The 24,145-nt window shown below is 34.4% G+C and overlaps 1 protein-coding gene across 10 annotated transcripts in view; it reads right to left on the bottom strand.

Annotated features, from left to right (window-relative positions):
• Window positions 1-22,946, bottom strand: part of ZC3H13 (zinc finger CCCH-type containing 13) — a 73,644-nt gene extending 50,698 nt beyond the window's left edge. For 9 of the 10 annotated variants that reach the window (XM_031958369.1, XM_031958372.1, XM_031958374.1 and 6 more), the window contains exons 1-7: window positions 22,884-22,946; window positions 19,833-19,958; window positions 19,431-19,540; window positions 16,142-16,253; window positions 9,570-9,678; window positions 5,315-5,454; window positions 4,356-4,516 (exon numbers count right to left, since the gene is read on the bottom strand). In XM_031958369.1, the coding sequence (XP_031814229.1) occupies window positions 4,356-4,516; window positions 5,315-5,454; window positions 9,570-9,678; window positions 16,142-16,253; window positions 19,431-19,540; window positions 19,833-19,949 (749 nt within the window). In that variant the 5' untranslated portion in view covers window positions 19,950-19,958; window positions 22,884-22,946. The remainder of the gene's footprint in view (window positions 1-4,355; window positions 4,517-5,314; window positions 5,455-9,569; window positions 9,679-16,141; window positions 16,254-19,430; window positions 19,541-19,832; window positions 19,959-22,883) is intronic. The other variant, XM_031958370.1, reaches the window with a different exon arrangement.
• Window positions 22,947-24,145: the final 1,199 nt, after the last annotated feature.

Genomic DNA, 24,145 nt, shown 5'->3' with positions numbered 1-24,145 from the left:
GTCATTTCTTAGTCTATTTATTCTTCTGATGTGCTTTATACTGACATGGTTTAGTGAAAAATTCAATGGAAGTCACAATTGTCATGGCAAAAATAGCCAATTTTCATTTGCAACTATGCAACTTTCTTTCAATTTTTCTTATAGAATTATATATGCATATGTATATATATATATATTACAAAGAAAGTTTTATTACTTCCAGAACTAAGTAATCTTCTACCATGTCTCTGGTTTGACCTAAAATTATCACTCACTTTAATCTCAAGATTTTGACTGTAATGACTTAGCTAATTACCCAAAATCATACTTCTCAATAATGGGCATTTACTGATTGTTTATTCATCTAGCACTCATAATTTGTTGCTTTGTCTTCTGTTAATAATTGTTTTGTGTAGTAATCAAAAAAGTTACACATCTTCAAAAAAAAAAACTACCCAGTTTATTATGAGAATCCTAGGTTCAAAATGACACTAAGATGTTTTCAAAACCAAAACCATCTTTCAAAGGATAAAAATCTGGCACCAATAAAACCAGGCTATTCAGAAGAAGCTGCATAGTGATAATCCTCCCCTTCCCCTGCCTCCAAAAAAAAAAAGTTGAAAAAAATTTGATCACAGATATTCTTGAGATATGCAGCTAAAGAGATTAAAAAGATTACTATAACTATTTAAATTCCAAAATTTTTACTTTTATACGTCTTTCTTTAGTCTCATTTTATACATGAAACTAGGAAACAACTGACATCCAAACAAGACAATAAATATGAAAGGGTTTTTTTGTTTTTTTTGTTTTTTTTTTGGAAAGCATAAAGCATCATTCAACCAAGCTACAGAAATAACCCAATTCTCTGGGCCAATTTTCAGTAACTTAAAGTATAAGACTTAGAATCTAAATTAAGAAAACAGTTTTGAGCCCAAGAAAAATACCGACAGTGACCTGTTTTGTATATTAATCAAATTTGTAGCCTTATGGTTTGTTACTCTTTCTAATTTTATATGCTTAAAGGCAGATCAGAAACAGACGAGCTGTTGAAAAGACCAACTGAGAAGTGACTAATGACAGTATGTGAGGAAAGAAAATTCATCTACTGGACAAGCACAGATCATATGTTATAGGAAGGAATATATTAACAGACCTTAGGACATTACTATATTGTCATAATTGTTTCTATGAATCAGGAAGAAAATGTTAAATTACATTTTGGATTGCAGCAAAATATCCTGTATTACATTTTAAGGAGAAAAAATCATCTAAAACATTAAACTTTCTTAATCTTTTAGCAAAGTTTTAAACTTCTTGGATAACTCACTTACCACAAGTTATGCAGAATCAGCTAGACATAATGAAAATAACACTGGACTTGGAATCAGTCTCAGTTTCCGCAAATGTAAAATGAGGATAAAACTATTTGTATCAACTATCTACCAGGGCTCCTGTGAGGAAAAAGATCTGTAAACTTAATGGGACACAGAAATATAAAGTATTATTATGATTCCTTAAGGAAGTCTGATAAAGTAATGGATGCCATATTAATATATAGTAACAGTGAGAAAAAATTTAAAATGAAGAAGGGAAAAATCACCAAATATCAAATAGAAGATACATCATAAAGTTATGTTTTTTAAAAAATGAATGGAGTTTAAGATACCAAGCAGCATCAATAATCAAGTGTCTAAGGATCTACCACATGACAGGTATAGGGCTGAGGCACTGAGAATACGACAAAAGTGAAATAATTCATCCCTGCTCTCAGAGTTAACATTCTATCGGGAACACTGTGTAAATACAATAGCATGTAAAAATGAGAGTAATTTGGGAAGAGGGTCTAAAAAATGAAGGAGTAGAAGGAGAGAAAGCTTTTTATATAAAGTGGCATGTAAGCACAGTCTCCAAGGAAACTAGGAATTCTCATCAAACAACAAGTATTATTAAAATATTATGTGCCAGGCACTGTGCTATGAACAGGAAATACAAGTACAAAGATAAAACAACTAGCTATAATGAGTTTATATGCTAATGTAGAAGACAAGTATATATAAAAATAGAGCATATAGTTAATAAATACATTGCAGAATATACTTACTTTTAAGATTATATATCTAAGATAGATAATAATCTGTGAGTATGCATATATACACACACACATACAGAGTAGTTAAACACAAGGCAGTTTGAGAGGATAACCACTAACACAGTTATCAGGAAAGACTTCACGTAGAAGATGGAATCTGAGTTTACATGAACAGAGAGACTATGAGTAGTAGTACTGGAGGAAGGAAAGACAGAGAAAGCAAAGATAAAGAGACAGTATATAATATGAATGAAGAGCAGGAAGGAGAAGATGCTATCAGGAAACATAACTGATACTGGAAAATTTTGACAAAGGGAAAAATCAGTCCAGTGTTACAATTAACAAAATCTGGATTAAATATTTAATAGAGAGAAAAAAAGGGGGGGAAGGGGGATTGCCTATATTCATGTGTTATGCAAATAAAATTAACAAAATCTGGCTATAAAAAATAAATATGTGGGATGAAATATGACAAGTGTTCCCAAGAGCACTTTTAAATCCTATACCTTGCTTCCTAAACTACATTATCATAAAAAATGGAAACGGACCCACGTACAAAAATGTTTATAGCAGTTCTTCTTGTGGTGACAAAGAATTGGACATCAAGGGAATGCCCACCAACTGGGAAATGGCTGAACAAATTGTGGTATACGAATGTAATGTCAAACTATTATTCTATAGCAATGGTAAGAGAACAGATTTCAAAAAAGCCTGAAAATATTTGTATGAACTGATCCTGAGTGAAGTGAGCAGAACCAGAACATGGTACACAATAATAGTAACAAATTTGATAGCCTTTGCCCTTCTCAGCAATATAATTCTCAAACAATTCTAAGACTCATAATGGAAAAGATTCCACATCCAGAGTTGGAATGCTGTTTTCACTTTTGTTGTTGTTTTCTTTCTTGTGTTTTTTTTTCTTTTGTTCTGATTCTTCTTTCACAACATAACTAATGTGAAAATGTTTAATATTACTACACATGTATAATCTATATCAGACTACTTGCTTCTTGGGGAGAGAGGAGGGAAGGGAGAAAAATGGATATCAAAATCTTTTAAAAGTAAATGTCAAAAACTAATATTTTTTTTTATTACATTCTTCCAGTCTGCTATTTTCCACTGAATTCTATGTTTTCATTAACAAGTTGAAGGAATTGAATGAATGACAGCATTTATTAAGAACTAGCTATTTGACTATAAAAACAAGCTCTCAAATGTCTCACATTATAAGAGTACCTATATGGGTGAGAAGGCCAGAAGGCCATTTTAATTTGAAAAAATTAGACTACGCAAATCATAAGGGAGTGGTACAAATTAAACCTTCTTTTCTTTAAACAATGCCAACACTGGTTAGATTACTAGTCCCAAAGCAGAGATAAGAGATCAGGATTGGAATGGGAAAGTAATACACTGCTGTTAGCTAGACAGATGGCCAGGATGACTGTCTGATGGTATTTGAGTTTGGGTTCTGGGGTTATAGCCATGAGATAAAATGGGTCGTTCCTGGTTTTACAACAGGACAGCACCAGAGTGGTGATTCCAAAAATGAAGGGAATCAAGTCATCTAGAGCATATACTCGCACATGGGTGGATGGTATGTGCATGTGTCTGAGAAAGAGAGAGAGAAGGGGAGAGAGGCAAGAGGAAGGAGGAGAGAGAGAGGGAGAGGGAGGAAGAGAGAGAGAGGGAGAGGGAGGAAGAGAGAGGGAGGGAGAGGGAGGGAGAGGAGGGGGAAAAGACAGAGAGGAAGAGGAGGGGGGAGAGAAGAAAGGAAGGAGAGAGAGTTTCAGGCCTCTGAAGGAACAACAGACTAGTTGAATTTCCCTCTCTCCCTTTCACAACTCATTTACCACCATCACCACAATCATTATCTCTAAATCTTCCCATAGTGTAATAATTTATTAGTTTACAAAACACTTTTACATCAATTATCTGATTCAATGTTTAGAACTGTCTGGCATGGTGTTCATTTTACTCTTGGGAAGTATTCAGAAAAGTTAAACACACCCTTCCAAAGAACACAAAGTTAATAAAATGAATCAGGATGAAAGCCCAAGCAGACATTCTGACACTAAAGTCAATGCTCTTTTGACTATACCCATAATGCCCCAAAAAACATATGAACAAGTAAGTTAAACAAGAAATCAAGTGTGAAATAAAAATACAAGACAAAATCGTCCAGATGAAACAACCGGGGCTAGAAGAAGCTAAAAGTTTAACTTTTGTTGTTTAGCTAAAAATTTTCATGAAAAACTATGCCTCTAATGCATGTTTACCTACTGACCTCTGCTGGTCCAAGAGAGGAGAAGACACTGAAGTTATCTTCTTATCTTTCTTAGTAGCTGAAGAGGATGACTTTGGACTTGATTTTCGCTTTGGAGATTTACTAGACTTTCTTAGAGAAGGAGATGGAGACAATTTTGATCTAACCACCTCTGGAGAAATCTTTTTAAAAAGAAAATAAAATTCAATAAGTTTTGCTAATGGATTATGCTAGTACATTTAGAGTAAAACTTTTTTAGATCATAAAAAATTAGCTTCCAAAATAAAAACGCTTTTTAAACTTAAGGATAACCAAAAGCATATTTTACATTTAACCCTTTTTTCCAATAAAATGCCTTGATATAACCAAATGAATATAATATTTCAATTAAATCAGACTAAGTGGTTTTTCAATACACTAGCCATTTTAGAGACAAACAACAAATAGCACAATGGATATGCTACAGTTTTTAAAAAGAATTAACCAGCACATATTCATGCCACTCTTGAATATCATCTACACTATAAAAGTCCACAGAAGGAACCTTCATAATAATATATAAAACAATGAAATGCTTTACAAGTGCCATTTTCAAAATACACAAATAAAACATAATCAATTACTATATTCTATACTACCTAAAGCAGGAAAATAAAATTTTAAAATGCTTCCAATTAATAAAGTTGAAAGAAACAAAAAAGATACCATATAATCCTTAGGTAGAAGATGCTATAAAACCCTTAGGTAAGAATGCTTAATTGAAACAGAAGAATCTTCTAACCCATCTATTTCCTAAATATTTAAATTAATCTAAATGATCTGTAGCATTAAAGACCTAAAATCTAACAACAAAAATTTTTTTAGGAATTTCTTCTGTATGGCAAAATCATGAAAAAACAAAAGTTTTAAATTAAATTTGTGAAAGTCTTCTTAAAAGATAATTATTTGGTGTGGTTATAAAATTGGGATAACAAACTCACTTCTTTTTTAATTACTATTTCTTCTCTCTTCTCCAAGTTTTCTTGTTCTAGCTTCATTAGTTCTCTCTGAATCTTTTGGCGCTTCATTTCCAGTGACAATTCATGGACGTAATCATAATTAATGTCTCCATTGTCAGAATCTTTAAGATAAAAACCAGACACTTTACAACAACTTAAAACATCAGAACTATACAAAAATAAACAATAGATTTTGTCAAATTAAGACAATTATTCTATTATTAATAAACTAATAAATTATGAGGAAAAAGTGAAAAGGGAGTATCACATTGAGGGTAAGGGGATTTATCCATCATCACATAGCTACATGTCTAAAGCAGAACTACAAGCCAGATCTTCAATGTAAATTCAGACCCTATATACATATGACCATGTTGTCTTTCCCTAAAACTCATATTTTTAACAATTCCCAGAGATGAAAGACTACACCATTCCTATAAAGTTTTAATGGATACACATTATAACTATTTCAAGTTTTAAGATAAAGGAATGATTAAATTGAGGAAAAAACATGTGCATAACATTTATAGTGGATTGGAAAGAAGTAGGAAACCAGTAAGTAAATGACCACCAACACACAGCTAATATTTTTTCAGAATATTATTAATAAGATAGTGTTACCAGCTAATTACTTTAAAGCACATTTTTATGGCTATGGGAGCATGGTAGATTCAGTGCTAAGACTTGTAGGAAAGAAAGACTGGAATTCAAATCCAGGATCAGATATTTATATATATATATATATATATATATATATATAGGCTTTGTAACCTTAGCAAACCATTTCATCTCAATTGCCCTCAGATTCTCATCAGTAAAAATCAGAGGGTTGGCAAGATGGATCTCTAAGGGCTCTTCTAAACCTACATCTATGACCCTACTCTTTTGTTTTTTGTATTGCTTATTTTTCCTAAAGTTCTCCTTTTCCACCTCTCCTTTAAAGAAACCAATCTCTTATAATTTTTTTTAAAAGAGAGGGGGAAAAAAAGAGTTCATAAAAACTATCTAAAATTTTTTAAAAGACATATTAGACAACATTTCACATTCATAGTCCCCCATATCTATGAAAAGAAGAGAGGATTAAATATCTTCCCAAATCTCAGACAACTCACCTATACCTGACACACTAAGTGTGTCATGTCTCCCAATGGACCTCTGTCACACAATGTGGACCTGGGTCCCACACTGTCATTGCAAGCACATTTACTCACTTCAGATTTCTTTGACTTCTCCATCCATCCCCACTCCCAGCTCATCAACTGGGGATCCAGTGATGCTCACCCCTTGGTCCTCAGTACTCTTTGCCCCTCTGATTGGAAAGTGAGGACAGGAGAGACATCTTAGACATCTTACTTCTCACAGTGATGAACGCATTTGGGACTTCTTGGGCTTTCTCACCAAGCCCTCATGCCTGACAGATTCCTCTCCATTTCCCCATCTTCACCCCTTTTAGCTTTCCTGTGTGTATCCCCAGAACATTGTATAGTACCTGGCACATAGCAGGTCTTAAATATTTATTGACTGTTGATATTTATATTTATTTGGGGGTAAGATTTGATTTATTATAATTTTGAAATTTTAATTTCACAGAATTCAATTTCTATTATTTTATTGTTTCTTCCACTGATGTTGTAAGAACTGATTTTCCTAAGTTTGTTTACTTGTTTATAAGTTTCTATCTTCCAAAGTTTCTCTGCCTGATACTTAATTCATTTTTTTTTAACAGTATAGTTCATTATATTCATATACCATAATCTCTTTAGCTATTCCCCAATGGATGGGCATCTACTTCTTACAGCTTTTTGCTACAGCAGAATGTCTTGCTATAAACACTGTGGAGAGTACGTGAAACCTTTACCTTTGTCATTGACCTCCCTGGAGAAATACTTAGCAGTGGATTCTCTGGATTGAAAGGTATGAATATTTCAGTCATTTTCTTTGCATTGATTCCAACTGCTTTACAGAATAACCATTCTGGAATTTTTTCTTTTGTTTCTGCAATGCAATTGGGGTGAAGTGCCTTGTCTGGGGTCACACAAATACTAGTGTCTGAGGCCATATTTGAATTTGGGTCCTCCTGACTTCAGAGCCAGTGCTACATCTATTGCACCATCTACTGTCCTGGTTAGACCAATTTATACCTCCACAAAAAAAAATGCACCTATACCTCAGAGTTGTTTCATCTTGCAATTTCTCTAATTATTGGTAATTTGAATTTGAATCTAATTCTTTTGAGAATCATTCAAATCCTTTAAACATTTCTCTGCTGGGTTTGGGTCTTAAATCTCTATTAGTTCATGTCATTTGATTTTCAAATCTTTATCAGAAGTATTTGAGGAAGACTTTTCCCTCAGCTGATCTCTTAACCCAGCTATGCTGATTTTATTCATACAAAAGCTTTTCAACTTCACATAACTTCACATTCATTTTGCAACCTTTAGAAATCGATTCTTTCTTTTGTTGGGTTAATAATTCATTCTCTAACTTTTCCAACATGAATTGTACTTTGGGATTTCTTTAGGTATTTATTAATAGCGTTATAACTTTGCTCTCTATAATTATAGCATAACGTAATCCTCTTGTTTACACTTATTAATACCATGATTTTTTTTTTTGCTTTGTCTGACAGCATTATTACAACTCCTGGTTAGTTGTTTTTTTTTTTAATTACTTTTAATAAATAGTAAATTTTGTTCCAACCTATCATTTTGATTCTGTGACTTTGCTTTTTAGATATTAATTTTTTTGAGGCAACTCTGTTCCCAGTTTGTCTTCCCTCTACCCTATTATCTTCCCTTGTTACCACTGGTCTACCCTTCACCTAGTTATATTTTATTTTTCTTTTTTAAATATATCCAGTTATTTATTTATTCCTCTCTTTTGTCTCTACTGTTTCTTCTCAAAATCTTCCCTCTTTTTCAACTTTTGTGTTTGTTAGTTTTCTTTTCACCGCACCTTCTCCTAACAAGTTTTTGTCTGCTCTTGTCCCTTACCTGATTTCCTTCCTTCCTATTTTATTCTGAAATTTTAATCTCTGATTCATGGATTAGATTCATATTTTTAATTCTGTGATTCAATGATGAAGCTCGAATTAATGGTGACTAAAAAAACAAGACTACATGGTAGAAATTACTATATCCCAAAAATGTACTTCACTTCTGCCACTTTCATATGCTATAATTATTTTCCTTCCTATTGGCCATGATGAGTCTATGTCCCTTCTTCTCCCTCTCCTGAGTTGCCTATAACCCATAGAAGCTCATATAACTCCTCCTAGACAACAATTTTATCCATGGAGGCACAATATATCCTCCCAAAAAGCCGATCTCCCAATGTAACAACTTTTCCCTAAATTAAATCTATAATGAAGCTCTCAACTCAAATCACAGGTATACACCTCTTCTCAATTTAAGAATGCTCTCTCCCAGGTATTAAATTTTAATTATGTCTCTTCAGTCCCTAGACTAATCCCTTCCTTCTACTCCCTCTCCCACTGTCCCAAACCCTAACTCTATCCCACCTCTGCCCATTATTTCCAAGAGTCTACAGGAATCTTTTTGCTCTTCACTTATGGACTTGGTAGGAGTGATCCATTCTCTACTGTTCCTCATTTCTCCTCTCCTCACTTACACAAAATACACTAAGTCCCTTATAGTATAACCATAAAGCTTAATCCACATTCTTGTAGTTCTGTGTTGTGACAATTACAAATATTTTAAATAGTCAATCAATTTTTAAATGAATTAAAATTAAATTTTGATTGAGAAATCTAGTTAATGTAGATTTTATAGCAGTTATAGACATTATACCACCTGCTTGCATAGTAAATTATAAGTAATAAATATTTGGTTGCAAGACTCCTAAAGGTACCAAAACTTGCTTTGATATAACGCCCATGATCCAAATGAAAGTGGGAACAAAATGAAATGGGCAAAGAAGGCAATAATTTCTACCTAACACAACTACAAAGCAGAAGGGCTATCATGAAAAGGTTTGGAGGATGTGTATGGCCCCAGAAAAAAATTAGAAAAGACTAACTTAAAACTGCAGCAACTGGCCACTTCTAATCTATTCCAAAGCAATATTTTTTCCTGGTATATTACTAAATAATATAGAAAGAAAACTAAAAGATAGCAAATGGAAAAGCTTGTAAGGTCACAGAAAAATCACAAAGTAAATAATCAAGAGTTGCCTAAGCAAAAACTTTTCTTTTCCTTCACATCTTTTTTAAACTTACCATCTCTAGTAGTTTCCCATTCTACATTTTCTTCTTCACTTTCTGGAGTTCTCTCCTTGGTGATTTTGATGTCTTCCTTCTCCCTATGTCTTCCCCTTGAAGATTCTTTCTAAAACACACACACATAGTCAAATTATTAATGCTTTGGATTTTTTTTAAATGTATGACTTGATTAAGAGAAAAGTCTCAATTTATATTTATTCCTAATTTTGTTAGTAAGTCAATCTAAGGAAAAGTTAATCACTTACCGAAAGCAGTAAGTTCTAGACATTGCATTGTTCTATTAGTACATCTTTAATTTTTAAAAAAGTGCTAAAAATGTATGGATTTTTATCTATCAATTAACAGAGCTGGTTTAAGTAAAAAGAAAAGCTAAGCACACAAACTCTATGAACTTCCATGAGAAGTATGTACTGGAGAAATAGTCATTTAAACATTTATACAATATCCTGGAATTATCTGGATTGAGCATAATTTCTTTTTTCTTTTTTTTTTGCTGAGGCAACTGGGGTTAAGTGATTTGCCCAAGGTCACACAGCCAGGAAGTGGTAAATGTCTGAGGCCAAATTTGAACTCAGGTCCTCCTGACTTCAGGCTGGTCCTCTATCCACTGCACCACCTAGCTGCCTCCTGGATTGAACATAATTTCATAAATACCCATTACTATATAGTATTCTTAAACATTTAATAATTTCATTTCTGAATAAGACTATACAAACATTATTCTTTCCTAGAGACATAATTCTCTCAAAAATTATTTTATATCTCCTCATTTTCTTTAATAAAAATTTACAATTGTTTTCATAGGAATCAAAATATATAAATTGTTTTTACAACATTAAACAGCAAATAAATTAATAGTTAAGGCTAATAAGTCATCTTCACTTAAAGGATTTCATATTAATCCAGGTACAATCTTAGCCTATAAAGTAAAACTCTATAACAAAAAATAAGCTATTTTAAACTGCAAATTAAACATCCAGCTATATCATCTGAAAAACCTCCAGACACTACAGGAAATTACTAACCAATTCCTGTTTTAATGGAGCTTATGATCTTCACCCCCACATCTATACCTTACCTTTTCATTAAGATGCTAAATCTTAACATAACAATGATAATCTCTTCTCTTAACATTTTTAAAAATGATCCAGCTTACCATATGAATACTAAAGAAATGTGTAATAGATACAGAAATTGGCAGATATGGATATGGAGTGCTAAATTCTAAGTTTTGTTTATTACAAATGTAAGACTTAATACCATAAATCTAGAACAGAGAGGAAATTTGAATGCAACCATATTATGTAATTAAAAGATTAATATATATAGTCACTATATAGAGATACATAATACATAGAAGTTGAGTGTGTGTGTGTATATATAATATGAATGTATATACATATATGTAAAAAGATACAAAATATTATGTACATGGGATTAAACCACTAGAAGTGGCAGAATGTAAGTATAGAAAAGGAATTGCCTTGGCTTCTAGGGCAAAGAAAGGGAATAAAATCCAAAATTACTAATCACAATAATTTAGGCAGGTTGATTTCAGGACCAAGGAACTAAAAGGAGCCCAAGACAGAAGGAAGAGATCAGAACCAGGTTCTATTTATTTACCCTGACAACAGTTGTCAAAAGCTGTCAAAAAAAAAGTTTTGATAGTGTAATTCCCAATTAATGTGATGGGAATCAATAGACAAATAAAGTTATTTTTGCAAAATTAAATTATTATTCAAAATTAAGATCACTATATAAGCTAAATTTTTTCCATACAGGCTAGAATAACAACTTTTTATAGCTTTGTCATTTTCTCTTAGCATTTTAGTACTAGGGTACAAATGTCAATGAGTTTTTCTTTAAAATCATAATGCCCACTTTAAGGTATTATTTCTAGCCAGTCAAGAATCTAAAATTCTATCACGGCAGAACAAATCACTAAAAGATGATCAGAGTGGATAATAGAGAAAAGAGCAATCAATGAATGACTATTTCTCCTGAAGACTGAAATAATGACTAAAAAGGCACCTGGATGCTTATCACATTCTATGCACTGTGCTAACCACTGGAGATACAAATTCAAAAAAACTGTCACTGTCCTTAAGTGGACAGTCCTTTTAAGACCTTAAAGAAGTAAAGGTCTTACTTTACCTTTTTACCTTAACTTACCTTTTAAGAAATAAAGACAACACATTTAGGAAATAGGGGAAAACAACACTGACAGACGAGCAATGGCCAATACTCCTTTGTTGGCCAACAAGGGGTGTTTCAAGTCAAGAAAATCACAAGAATGATGAGTCAAGTCACAGTTCATATTGGTGAACTCACACCAAGCAGAAGTCAAGAAGTGGACTGTCAGTTAAGAAGTTAAGGCAAGAGCACAGCAACAAGATATGAAGATGGACAGGGAGTGCCCACAGAATAACAAATAGTTTTGGCATAAAAAATAAAAACACCTGCACAGAACAAGAAAGTAGCACTGTGCCACAAAAGCCTTGTACCTCAGATTCTACTTAAACTTCAAGAACTCATAGTACAAAAAAATTAATAGTATGCTGCTATGTGTCCCCAATAGGGATGAAAAAAATTCCACTGCATCATAAATGGACTCCAGAAGCTTAGAGCTAGACACTGACTTTCAAAGATTTAAAAAAGAGAATACAAAAAAAGCATGTAACTATACAGAGCAATAAAGCCCAATTTCAGATGCAGCTCAAATTTAGCATCACCAAAAGCCTTAAGAACCCTCTAGAAAAGCCAAAGAAGGCAACAGGCACTGAACTAAAACAATTACTGGTGTAGCACAGGCAAAAGTCCTGGTGGCCATTAGTTCCTCTCAGCTTTATTCCTTTGTTCTGTTCTACTCACAGGAACAACTCCCAAACCAAACTTCGACAAATACTTTAGCAACTAGAAGAAAAAAGGAAGGGAAAGGAATAAACATTTATATAGTGCCTACTGTGTGCCAAGCACTCTGCTAAGTGTACCATCTCATTTGATCCTCACAGCAACTATAAGAAGTAGGCACTGTTATTATCACCATTTTACAACTAATGACCCTGAGGCAAATAGAAGCTAAGTGACTTGTTAAAGGTCCCACAACTAATAGTTACCTGAGATCACATCTCAACTCAGGTCTACTTGTGTCCAGGTCCCAAACTATCTACACCTCAACACTTAATGTGGAATCCAGGAAGACTGAGCAAAGGTGACAAAATATGTCTCCTATTACTATCATGCCAAGACAATGATGAGCATGAAATGTGTTAGGAAGAAGCGTATTTCTGCACACTTCACCAAAAGTTTCCCTGCTGGGCAAGATGGCAACTTAGCACACAGGATTTGTCTAGCTCTCATTTTAAGAATTTCATTAACATTGTTAATGGGTAAAGTCAAATAAAATTAGCACAGAAAAAAAGGCTACAATAAAGTCCACAGACAAACAGTTAGTCTTATTATATGATCCTGTCAGGCCAATGTTATCATTTTCACATTCATCCAGAGGTGCCACCCTAAGTACAGACAAAAGACTGAGCTAACATTGTCTTTTGGAAATTCTAATTTCAGGAGGCCGTGTTCATAAAAAGAACTTTTAGACAGCATTTTCCTATGTGTTTGCAATAAATGGGAAACCTAGCAAGTTGTAAAATCAGTTTGATTATTCGGTAAATTTCCTTTTCTGAAAAAGAAGCCCTTCTTAAACATTCAAAATCCCTTATGAAACTGAAATTTTGATATTTAAAGCTAAACAACACAGTATGTTTCAAGCACTGCACTGTGCACTGGAGATACAAAAACAAAATAGTCTCTAGTATCAAGGAGCTTACAGTCTAGCTAGAGAAAACAACATGCACAACAATATATAAAAGCAGACAAAAAAGTAATCTTGCTAATGAAGGTACTTAGTAGTGAGAAGGCCCAGAAAAGGCTTCAGGCAAAAAGTGACACTTAAGCAAGTTTTGAAAGAAATCAAGGATTCCTAAAATGACAAAGTTGAAAAGGGAGAACGTTCCAGATATGTGAGAGCCAGTAGAAAATGCAGAGTAGGGAAGCCAGAATGTTCTGTGGGAGGAACAAGCAAAGCCAAAATGGCTAGAACAATGTATGGAGATGGCCAATAAAGCAAAAAAGATAGATCAGGCCAAATTGTAGAGTTTATGGTTCTTCTTGGAGATAAAGGAGGCTACCTTGGTCAGACCCATGCTTTATAAAGGAGAATCATTTGGGGAGCTTTTGTGAAGAATATGGACCAGAATAAGGAGACACTTAAGAACATGAAATAATTAGAAGATTGCTGCAACCAGTTCAAGTGAGAGATGACACAGGTTTCAATTACAATGATGGCTATGAGAGAAAAAGAAGTATATGCAAAAGATATTATGGAAGTTGGAACGTTAAGATATGGCAAGTAATTTGATTATTAGGATGAGGGAAAAGTAAGAAGCCAAAGAACACACTGAGGTGGTGTAATAGAGATGATTGAAAGATTGCAAGTGCCTTCAATAATAAAATAATAAAAGCTTGAAAGAGAAGTAAAATTTGAGGGGAAAGATGAGTCCTATTTTGGGCATGCTGAGTTTGAAATGAGCACAGAACATCCAGTTTTAAAACAGGCAGTTGCTGATGTAGAATTGTTGATGGATAAGGAGACTAAGCTTGGATGGAATGGATATGGTATATGGAAGCATTAAGAGGATTAATTGAACTCATGAAAGCTAATAAGGTCAAAAAAGGAGAGAATAAAAAAGAAAAAGGTGCCCAAGGGCAGAACCTTGAGGTAGACATGGAGTTAAGGAATATGACTGAGAAAGAGAGAGCTAACAAAGCTAATAAGATTAAGTGAGAATCTAAAGATAGAAATGGAAAATACCAGTAGTTAGGGAGAGGCTGAGATTATAAAGAAAGAGGCAAATGGTAGAAAGGAGCCTTCTCCAGAAACCAGAGTTAACAAAGAGAAACCCCAGACAGAAGCATCAAACATGCCCAATGCAGCATCACAATCAACAATGGGAGGGAAAGCCTGAACCAGATTAAACTATAATTGGGAAATATTTAACAAAATAAATAAAAATGCATCAGAACATAGATAATACTAATACTTTAAAATGAGCTGGAGAAGGAAATAGCATACTACTCCAGTATTTTTGTCAAGAAAACACTAATTAGGATCACAAAGAATAAATGTGACTGCAGTCAACAGGTATCCTTACACCCAGAGCAATGTTCCTCTGTCTATATGGGTTTGATTTAAGCAACAGAGATTGCAAAAAGATGATAAGGCAGTCACAACAATGGTGACAAAACTTTAGCCACCTATATAATAAACTAAAGGAGTTTAAGATTAAATGTTTTTTGTTCTATTCAGTCATGTCCAATTCTCCATAACTTCATCTGGAATTTTCTTGGCAAAGATCCTGGAGTGGAATTCATTTCTTTTAGCAGCTCATTTTAAATGAGGAAACTGGGCAAGTGGCTTGCCCAGGGTCACATGGCTAATGTGTGCCTGAGGCCAGAGTTGAACTCAGGAAGATAATTCTTCCTAACTTCAGGCCTAGAACTCTATTCACAGAGCCACCTTGAAGCCCAATTAAATTTTAATCAAGTTAAATAACCTATAACCTCACAGTCATGAGAATGTAAAAGCTTCTCATAGAAATCACACTTCAGAAACAACTTAAGAAATAAAGAGCCAAAGAAAGTAAAAATACAAAAGAAAGAATACTTTCCAAATTTAGGTAAGTCAAAAACAACCCTCTGATATAATCTGTATGCCTCCTTAATTACATCAAAGCATACAGAACACAATCAAAGAAAACACATTATTTGATTAATTTTAACATGTCTGAGATCAAATTGTCTTTAAAAAAAAAAAAAAAAAAAAAAAAAGATGCAAACTATAGGGAGTCCAAAAAAGGAGAGGCAAAAAATAATAACCTATTAATATTTATCCCACATTAGTCCAGAGAAGCAGGAATTCTAACCAGTTTACCAAGACAGAATGCAAATTTCTTAAGAAAACCCAAATATCTTTACTATGATTGTATGCTTACTAAGCAACCTTCAAATTCTATAATTTAAACTCAAAAAAGACCAACCACCAAGAAAAAGCAACCTTCACTGTTTTCATGTCTCCTAATATAAATTTGTAAGTTGGATTCTACTACATAATTCTCACTTTTGATGTGATTCAATCCTCCAGAGTCTAATCATCTATAAATGAACTAATAAAAATCAAGTTTCAAAACCAATAAAACCAAGGACTAGTCCCACAGCGATCCCATCAGGATTTAGACACCCTACCTAAAGCCTAGATTTAGCTCCTGATAATCAATTTCTTTCTCAAATGCTATAGCATCTTAATTAAAATAAAGAATTTAAAGAAATTTTAGATGGATTTTTACGTTCTAAAAGACATTTTTCCTAAATAACATCTTTTATCTTTAAAAATACTGCTAAAAGTTCAATCTAAGAATAATAAATCAAAATCATATTTTAACTTTCTAACAAAAAGGAACATCAAGAAAGATTTTCTAAGTTATTTGATATTTAGGAAAACATGTTCCTACCCTAACTGGTGAAGATGGCTCCTCCGTATTTCGTTTCTGAGGCTCTGTTTCCACATCTTGCCTCTTATTCTTCATTCTTTCTCTAAGATCACCAGTGGGTCTTTCTGGTGACCTGTATAATTTAGAAAAAAGACAGACAATGTGGGATGACTCAGAGAAATAACTAGAAAAGTCACTTTTAAATGTAGATACTTTCAAAATTTTAATGACTACTCAAAGTTTGGAAAAATTAATCCATATAATTCAACTTTATGTACACAGAAAAAAAAAGGAGCAATATTCTCAATACCATTCAAAATATACATAATTAAATATTTGTTATGGTCAAACATAATTAAGTGGAGAATCAGGGACAAGATTAAATATGGAAATTTGGAAATGAAAATCTAATTTTTCCCATCTTGATAATGAACGTTTATTTAGTCAATCATCTGGCATATTTACTGAGCTTGAGGTCACTTTATCAAATCAAAACTTCAAGGAATAAAACTGAGAAATGGAGTTAGTGAAATTTTAACATTATAGTTAACCTAAGGGAATATTCATTCATGGAACCATTAACTCATACATTTGCTAATGTAGCAGATTTCCACATGTAGCAGATTTCCACACAAAAACAGCAACAACTAATAAAAGTAATATGTATCTTAAGTCAAGCAAAATTCAGAAATGCTAACTTTCATTCCAGAGAAAGAACTGGGAAGGGGGAAAAGAGAATTGCAATAACGATATGGATCTGTGTATATGCACTAATAGTAAAATTTATAAAGTTCAATTTATTGACAATATTACCCCACAAATTAAAAAACATTCCTGATATTTTTCTAGTTCAAGAAAAAAAAAAATTAAGTGATAGTTCTCACCACTCTAATGAAAAAAAAATGGCCTAAGGAACTCTATATATACTAATTATTAGTGACATATAAACCAATTTAAGAGGCATTTAAGGTTAGGTGTCCTGGGTAATGATTTAAACACATGATATATTCAACAAATACATAACTAAAATTAAGTCATGTATATGTTTTTACACCAGAAGAAAATATTAGCAAGATTTTAAGAGAGAGCATGGCGTATATAATAAAATGAGAGCTGGCCTCGGAGTCAGAAACATTATGAGAGCCCCAAGTTCAGGCTCTGATACATATAAACTTAATGGCCTCTAATAAGTCATTGATCCAATACTTTAAGTTACAAAAAACTAGCTTTCAAACCACAGGGATAGAAAAAAGTTCCTAAACAGAAATTTCACAATTTGCTCAAATACATATTTACAGACATCTTTGCTCAAATTTTGAAGTAATTCAAATATAGTGGCATTAAATAATTCTTTCAATCAATCAATAAGCATTTATTAAGGGATTACTATGTGACAAGCACCATTCTCAGCACTAGAGATACAAATACAAAAGAGACAGTTTTTGCCCTCAAAGAATTTATAGTCTACTAGACAACATGACCATAGAAATTCATTTTTTATCACTAACAAGTTCTTAACTTTTTTAAAGTATTTTTAATGCAATATACAATAAGAGCTTACATTTTTTGTCAAAGGAGATATCCAAAAATTATCTGCTCGAATATTAAATCTGTGTAATATAAATTTTCTGATGTTATGTTATTTTCATTTTAGTTTTGAATTTAAATTATTTTTGCCAAACACTGAGGAAAAAAGAGGGGTGAGGAGGAGAGAAAGGAGAAGCAACCAAAATACAGCTTTCAGAAACTAGAGCTTCAGCATTAATCATGGGAAAGTCACTGTTTCCTGGACAGATAAATTACTTTATTTACCTTTTAAAAATCTCCTTCTAGAAAACGAAAATGATATACATGACTTAAGTAGTAAGTAGAAAACAGTAAAAGTGAAGACAGTATAACAAGGAGTAGCCATTATGGGAAGGCAAGCAAGAAGTCTACATGGACCTCTAAATTAGTCCAAGCACTTCAGAAAACAATTAGGAATTATATCAGTAGGGGAAAGTGACTAAAGAGTTACTATCTTTTGATATAGTAATCACACTACTGGGCATATTCTCCAAGAAGGCTTGAAAAAGAAAAGTCCCTAGACAATCAAAATATTCACAGAAGCATCTTCAGTAATAGCTAAAAGCTATAAACAAATTATGTGTTCATCAACCACGAAGAGCTGAACAGACTATAAGTGAATGTAATGGAATATTATTATACTATTAAGAAATGACAAATGAGGAACTAAGACTCATAGGGAGACTTTTATGAACTAATGAATATATGCAATGGCTACAACAGAATTAAGACAAAGCCAAAAGACAGTTGAACTTGAATTAAAGGCAATGCTCAATCTCTCATGTCTCAAAAAAGACATGATGAAGTACACGTCACTCCTCTAAGAGAGATGCAGAACTACATAGGATAATGTTATAACATATAACATATAATATTATGCATATGTAGATCTGCATTTCACCACTGTCAGTTGGTTTTGTCTGTTTTACTTTGTTACAATGGAGGGCTATATGGAGGCTATAGTAAAATGGGAAATGACAGGTAGATGTGAAAGTAACATCAATAAAACTAAGGGAGAACATTAAAAATAAAAGTTATTGCCCCATATCACATGGTTCTCATAAGTTTTCAAATTAAGAATAATAGGTTGAGTTGCTATATAAATTTTATACTATTACTAGAAGTTCTGGAAAGGCAAAGCATACAGTTTAAAAGAGGATATTAAATGAATATTTTTACGACCAGCATATTTACTATAAAAATTTACTTTCTTTATGATAATCATTTTCATTTCATGTTGATCAACAGCACTAATTTATGTTTACAAAACTACTAAAGTATCTGTTTTAAAAAGTTACAAATACTTCCCTTTTAACCAAAAATAAAATCGGTAAACAACAAAAATCAAATTCTTGAGATTCTTTGAACTCCTACTAGCATAGCCTTAAGGTATTATCAAATATATTATTAATAAAATAAACATACAAGAAATTCACAAAGGAACTACCAAAATAAACCATTTGCCGTCAGTTAATTTGGATCCTCTTAAGCACTATAAATTTAATCAAATAACAAAAAGCAAGAAAAAAGTTATTAAAAACATTTAAAATGAAGAAATTAAGCTTGAAAAAGTTTTTAAATGATCCCATATTAGAATACCAAATGTTTCTTTTTAACAATTTTCTAAGAATTTACTACTTTCCATTCCCTGCCCCACTAAAAAAAAATTCATCAGATTTTCTATTCTTATATAAAACATTCACATTTTCCAAGAGATGAACAATTTCTTTAAAGTTAACTTTACCTTCTATAACTGCTGCTATAGCCTTTGCCTCGAGGTGAAGGGCCATGTACAAATCTACATGTGTTCCCATAGGGACAGTTACCAGTCTTCAGCCAGTTTCGGCACTGTGTCTAAAAGAGAAAGGTATTACTGGATGATTTCCACGAAATTTTAGTAATAAAATGCCTGAGAGATAAAAACAAACTAAGTCTAAAAGTAATGCAAATAAAAGGCAAATAAGAAAAGTTTGTTAAAAAATTAATTTTTTTAGCTCTTTTCAAAAAGTAATTCAAAAAATCTACCAAAAAACAACTTTATCAATATCCCTATATCAAAACCTAACAGTTTTTTTGCTAATTCCAAACAATATTCACCATTAGGAATTCCAAAAGGATTCTCAAGTCTATACTGCTAATGACTCACCTCAGCTGTATTTCCAGTGCTGGGTCCAAGCCTTTCAAATACACTTGGTCTTCGGGATGTGCTATCAGATATGGTCTTGGTATTTTCCACTGTGACCTTTCTTCTAATTTTTGACATCTTGTACTACTTTAACCAAAAAAATAGACAAAAACTGTAAAATACTTTAGTTTTAAATAATTGAGATCAAATTCACAAACAGAACTATTACACTGCAAAACTGGGAAAGGTTACAATTGAGGTCAAAGATGAACACTAATTCAGGCAGAAATAAGAGATGTATATCAAAGCATTGTGTTTTCTGTTTAAAAATATATTTACTATGTAAACAAAATTTATGCTACTCAAGGTAAAATGACTGAAACTTTATTTACTCCTAAGTTTTAAAAAATCTTGTTCCTCTGTTAAAAATGCTCAAACATAAAAAAGCAGAGAAGAAAATGAAGAATTTACCCTTTCTCAAAATTTTCCAACAGTCCTTCAATCTTCTGCCAGAATTTGGTTAATTATTTCCTATTTATCCTATTTATAGCTTGCTTTACTTCTATTTGCACCTCTGTTTAGATAGTAAGTTCCTTAAGGGCAGGCAAGCATTGGTTTGTCTTTTGCCTCTTTTAGCATCCCCAGTCTTAGCACAGTATCTGGCACATATACTGTGATTAATAAATTTTTGCTAATTGATTGCTACCAGGAGGTAAGCAAGACACAGATTGTGGATTCCAGGTTTCATCAAGGGATGAAGGGATAGAAGAGCAAAATTTCGAAGGAGAAAACGGTAAGGGAATTCCTGGGGCTGCCTACTGAACAGCTATTTCTAAGTGGCTATTTCTTAGGCATTTTATAACCACAAAAATCAAATCAAACCACAAAAAAGCAAATATTACTGAACATAAAAATGTATTATTTTGCATATAAAGGATATAGGGCATCTTGAAGACAAACAAGTTGAATATTTTCCTATCAACCATTTTTATACTAACCAAGACAATAACTCTTCAAAAGAAATGAGAAATTTATAACTTCTTTTACCTATCAACCCAAGAGACTGAGTCTTCTGTACACACCTCTGATTTCCTTATCATTCTTTTCTAGGTGTTCATTACTTCCTTCTTTCATTTCTGATTTATCATTCATCCTTTCCTGCTAGATCAAAACCATCTCCTCCATATCAGTTCATAACTAACCAACTGTGATTGAAACTGTAGTATCCTCACCTCTTCATTCTCTCACCCTCCATATCCAATCTGTTAGGGTTCATCAATTTTATCTTCTTTTACATTTCTAACATAAGCTCCCCTTTGTCATTCAATACAATTTGTATAGTAGCCTAGGAAAAAAAACACCTCTAACCCAAAGTTTACTACCTGGGGCAGATAGGTGGTTCAGTGGAGAGAGAACCAGACCTGGAATCAGGATGATTTATCTTCCTAAGTTCAAATCTGGCCTCAGACACTTATGAGACTCTGAAAATGTCACTTCACCCTGTTTGCCTCAGTTGCTCATCTATAAAACAAGCTGGAGATGGAAAGAGCAAATCATTCCAGTATCTTTGCGAAGAAACCTCCAGAAAAGGTTAGGAAGAATCATACTTTAAGACTGAAACAAGTGAACTAGAAAAAAAACTCTAACCTAAACATGGCTAATTATCAAATCTCAATAATTATACTAATAGGAAAAGCAAGCCAACCAATCAACAGTTATTAAACACTTAAAGGAATGGGAATATTAATAAGGGGGGAGGGGGGATGTTGCTGCCCTCTCAAGGAGGCAAATCAAAATACAAAAGAAAGCAGAAAAACAGAGGAAGGAAGAACGAAGCACTAAGGAGGTGCAGTAGCAAGCAAGGATTAGGGGACCTTACAGAAACATGAGGCTATTCCATCAACAGTTTCCTTGAGCATGGTGGATTCAAGGAAGTTCCAAAATCATGCAGCCAGACGAGAAATAAGGAGATATCTATAATATGTATGTCATTCTATTATTGGTCTTTCTCACATTTGTTTTTGGTAGGACCTGGGATGGGGAACTCCAAGTAAGAAACCTCTGCTAATGTTAATGTCTCCACCTCTTCAGCAACATATATCCTTACAGAGCTGTCTCTGGCACTGAGAGTTTAAGTGACTTGCCCACAGTCAACCAATCAGCGTGCCAGAAGTAGGATTTAACTGTTCTGACTACAAGCTGGTCTAGTTCTACATCCATTAGGCCACACTGCCTCTCTTTATAAGTCTACAGGAAAAAAAAAAAAAAAAGACTAAAAAACGTGATTCTCAATGGCTGCCCTCATGTTCTAGAATCTTTTCCTTTCGCCTGATGCCTCCCAGGATGCTTTAAAGTCTCAGCCAAGCCCCACACCTGCAAGAAGCCTTTCCCAATCTTAGTGCTTTCTCCGATATTTTCTCCAATTTATCCTGCATATTTTTCCATTTGCTCTTCCATAAGCCTGAGTTCTTTGAAAGCAGGAATTATTTTTTGTCTTTTTTTTTTTTTTGTAGATGTTTGCCTTAGCATAATTTCTCTTAGGCAGGATAAAAGACGACAGTATTTTGCATGGGGAACTCATGCATGGAAAAGAGCCTTTATTTTTTCCCCCTCAATGCTTATCATAATGCCTGGTATAGTACTAAGTGCTTCTCACATGCTCCTTCTGATGAGGGAGGGGAGCAATAAACTGCAGGTCCCAGCGCAGGATAAAAATAATAGCTAATATTTTTCTTCCTAAGTGCTTTACAGTTATCAACTCATTTGATCTTGACAGCAACCCTGGAAGGCGGGTGCTTATTACGCTCTCCATTTAACAGCCGAGGAAAGCGAGGCAAACCGAGGCTGGATTTGAACTCCGGTCTCCCCACTCCGGTCTCCCCACTCCGTCCTCACGCGGCTCTCTACAAGGGGAGCTCAGAAGCCGCCTAATGCAAACTGCTCGTTTTACGTCCTCCGCGGAAGCTTGCCCGGCTCTGCGAAGCAGGAAGCATCCTAAGTGGGGCTGGCGCCGGGTTCTGCCCCCTCGGGCCCAGCCCCCTTCCCGCACAGACGTAAACACGGACAGCTTACCTCCGCCCCGAGCTCCCTCCGAGGGCGCTCCCCGCCGCCCCCGCCGCCGCCGCCGCCCCCGCCACCGCCGCCGCCACCGCCTCCACCTCCGCCACCGCCCCGAGGAGCGGGGGAGGCGACTCCCTGCCCACGGCCCGAGCCTCGGGAGGAGGAGGAGCAGCGTGCGCGGCTCCCGGGAACGGACCCTCGGCTCGCGGGGGCCCCCGGGGGCTGCTGGGAAACGGAGCCCGCCCGCCGCTTAGCCAGGGTCAGGCGAGGAGTGGAAAAGCTGGGAGAAGAGACGGGCCGCGGGCGAGGGAACCGGGAAGAAGGGCGGGAGGAGCAGGGGCGAGGCCAGGAAAGACTGGAGGGAAGAGCGAGGAGAAGGAGGAGCCGCCGGGAAGAGACGAGCGGGCCGCGCACAGATTCCCCTTCGCTCCTCCGCCGGAAGCCGAGAGATCACTGGACCGGGCAGAGGCCGTTTCCGGCCACCGGATTTGTCGTCAGCGCGCACGCTCCTCGTCAGGGCACGCCCCTCCTCGAGGCCTCCAGATTAGTCGTCCGTGCTCCTAAACCTCTCGTCACGGGCACGCCTCCTCCGAGGCTCCGCCCCCTCAGCTGCAGCCCAGGCGGGGGCGGAGTCTGTGCAGAGATAACTTTGGTCTTTTGAAGCTCATTCATTTTTACCCGTATTTATTTGCTGCTTTTTACAAAAAAAAAAAAAATAATAATCAAATAAAACCCCTTCTATTTGGCATCTGCTGCTTTTTACAAAAAAAAAAAATGAAATAAAACCCCTTCTTTTACAAAAAAAAAAATATCAAATAAAACCTCTTCTATTTGGCATTTGCTGATTTTTACAAAAAAAAAAATCAAATAAAACCCCTTCTTTTACAAAAAAAAAATCAAATAAAACCCCTTCTTTTACAAAAAAAAATCAAATAAAACCTCTTCTATTTGGCATTTGCTGATTTTTACAAAAAAATCAAATAAAACCCCTTCTTTTACAAAAAAAATATCAAATAAAACCTCTTCTATTTGGCATTTGCTGATTTTTACAAAAAAATCAAATAAAACCCCTTCTATTTGGCATTTGCTGCTTTTTACAAAAAAAAAAAATGAAATAAAACCCCTTCTTTTACAAAAAAAAAATCAAATAAAACCCCTTCTATTTGGCATTTGCTGATTTTTACCCAAAAAAATCAAATAAAACCCCTTCTTTTACAAAAAAAAAATCAAATAAAACCCCTTCTATTTGGCATTTGCTGCTTTTTACAAAAAAA

The sequence above is a fragment of the Sarcophilus harrisii genome, chromosome 3 (assembly GCF_902635505.1).
Source record: "Sarcophilus harrisii chromosome 3, mSarHar1.11, whole genome shotgun sequence".
Classification (NCBI taxonomy): domain Eukaryota; kingdom Metazoa; phylum Chordata; class Mammalia; order Dasyuromorphia; family Dasyuridae; genus Sarcophilus; species Sarcophilus harrisii.
The sequence above is the reverse complement of the archived record's forward strand: the minus strand, read 5'-3'. Positions and strand labels throughout refer to the sequence as shown.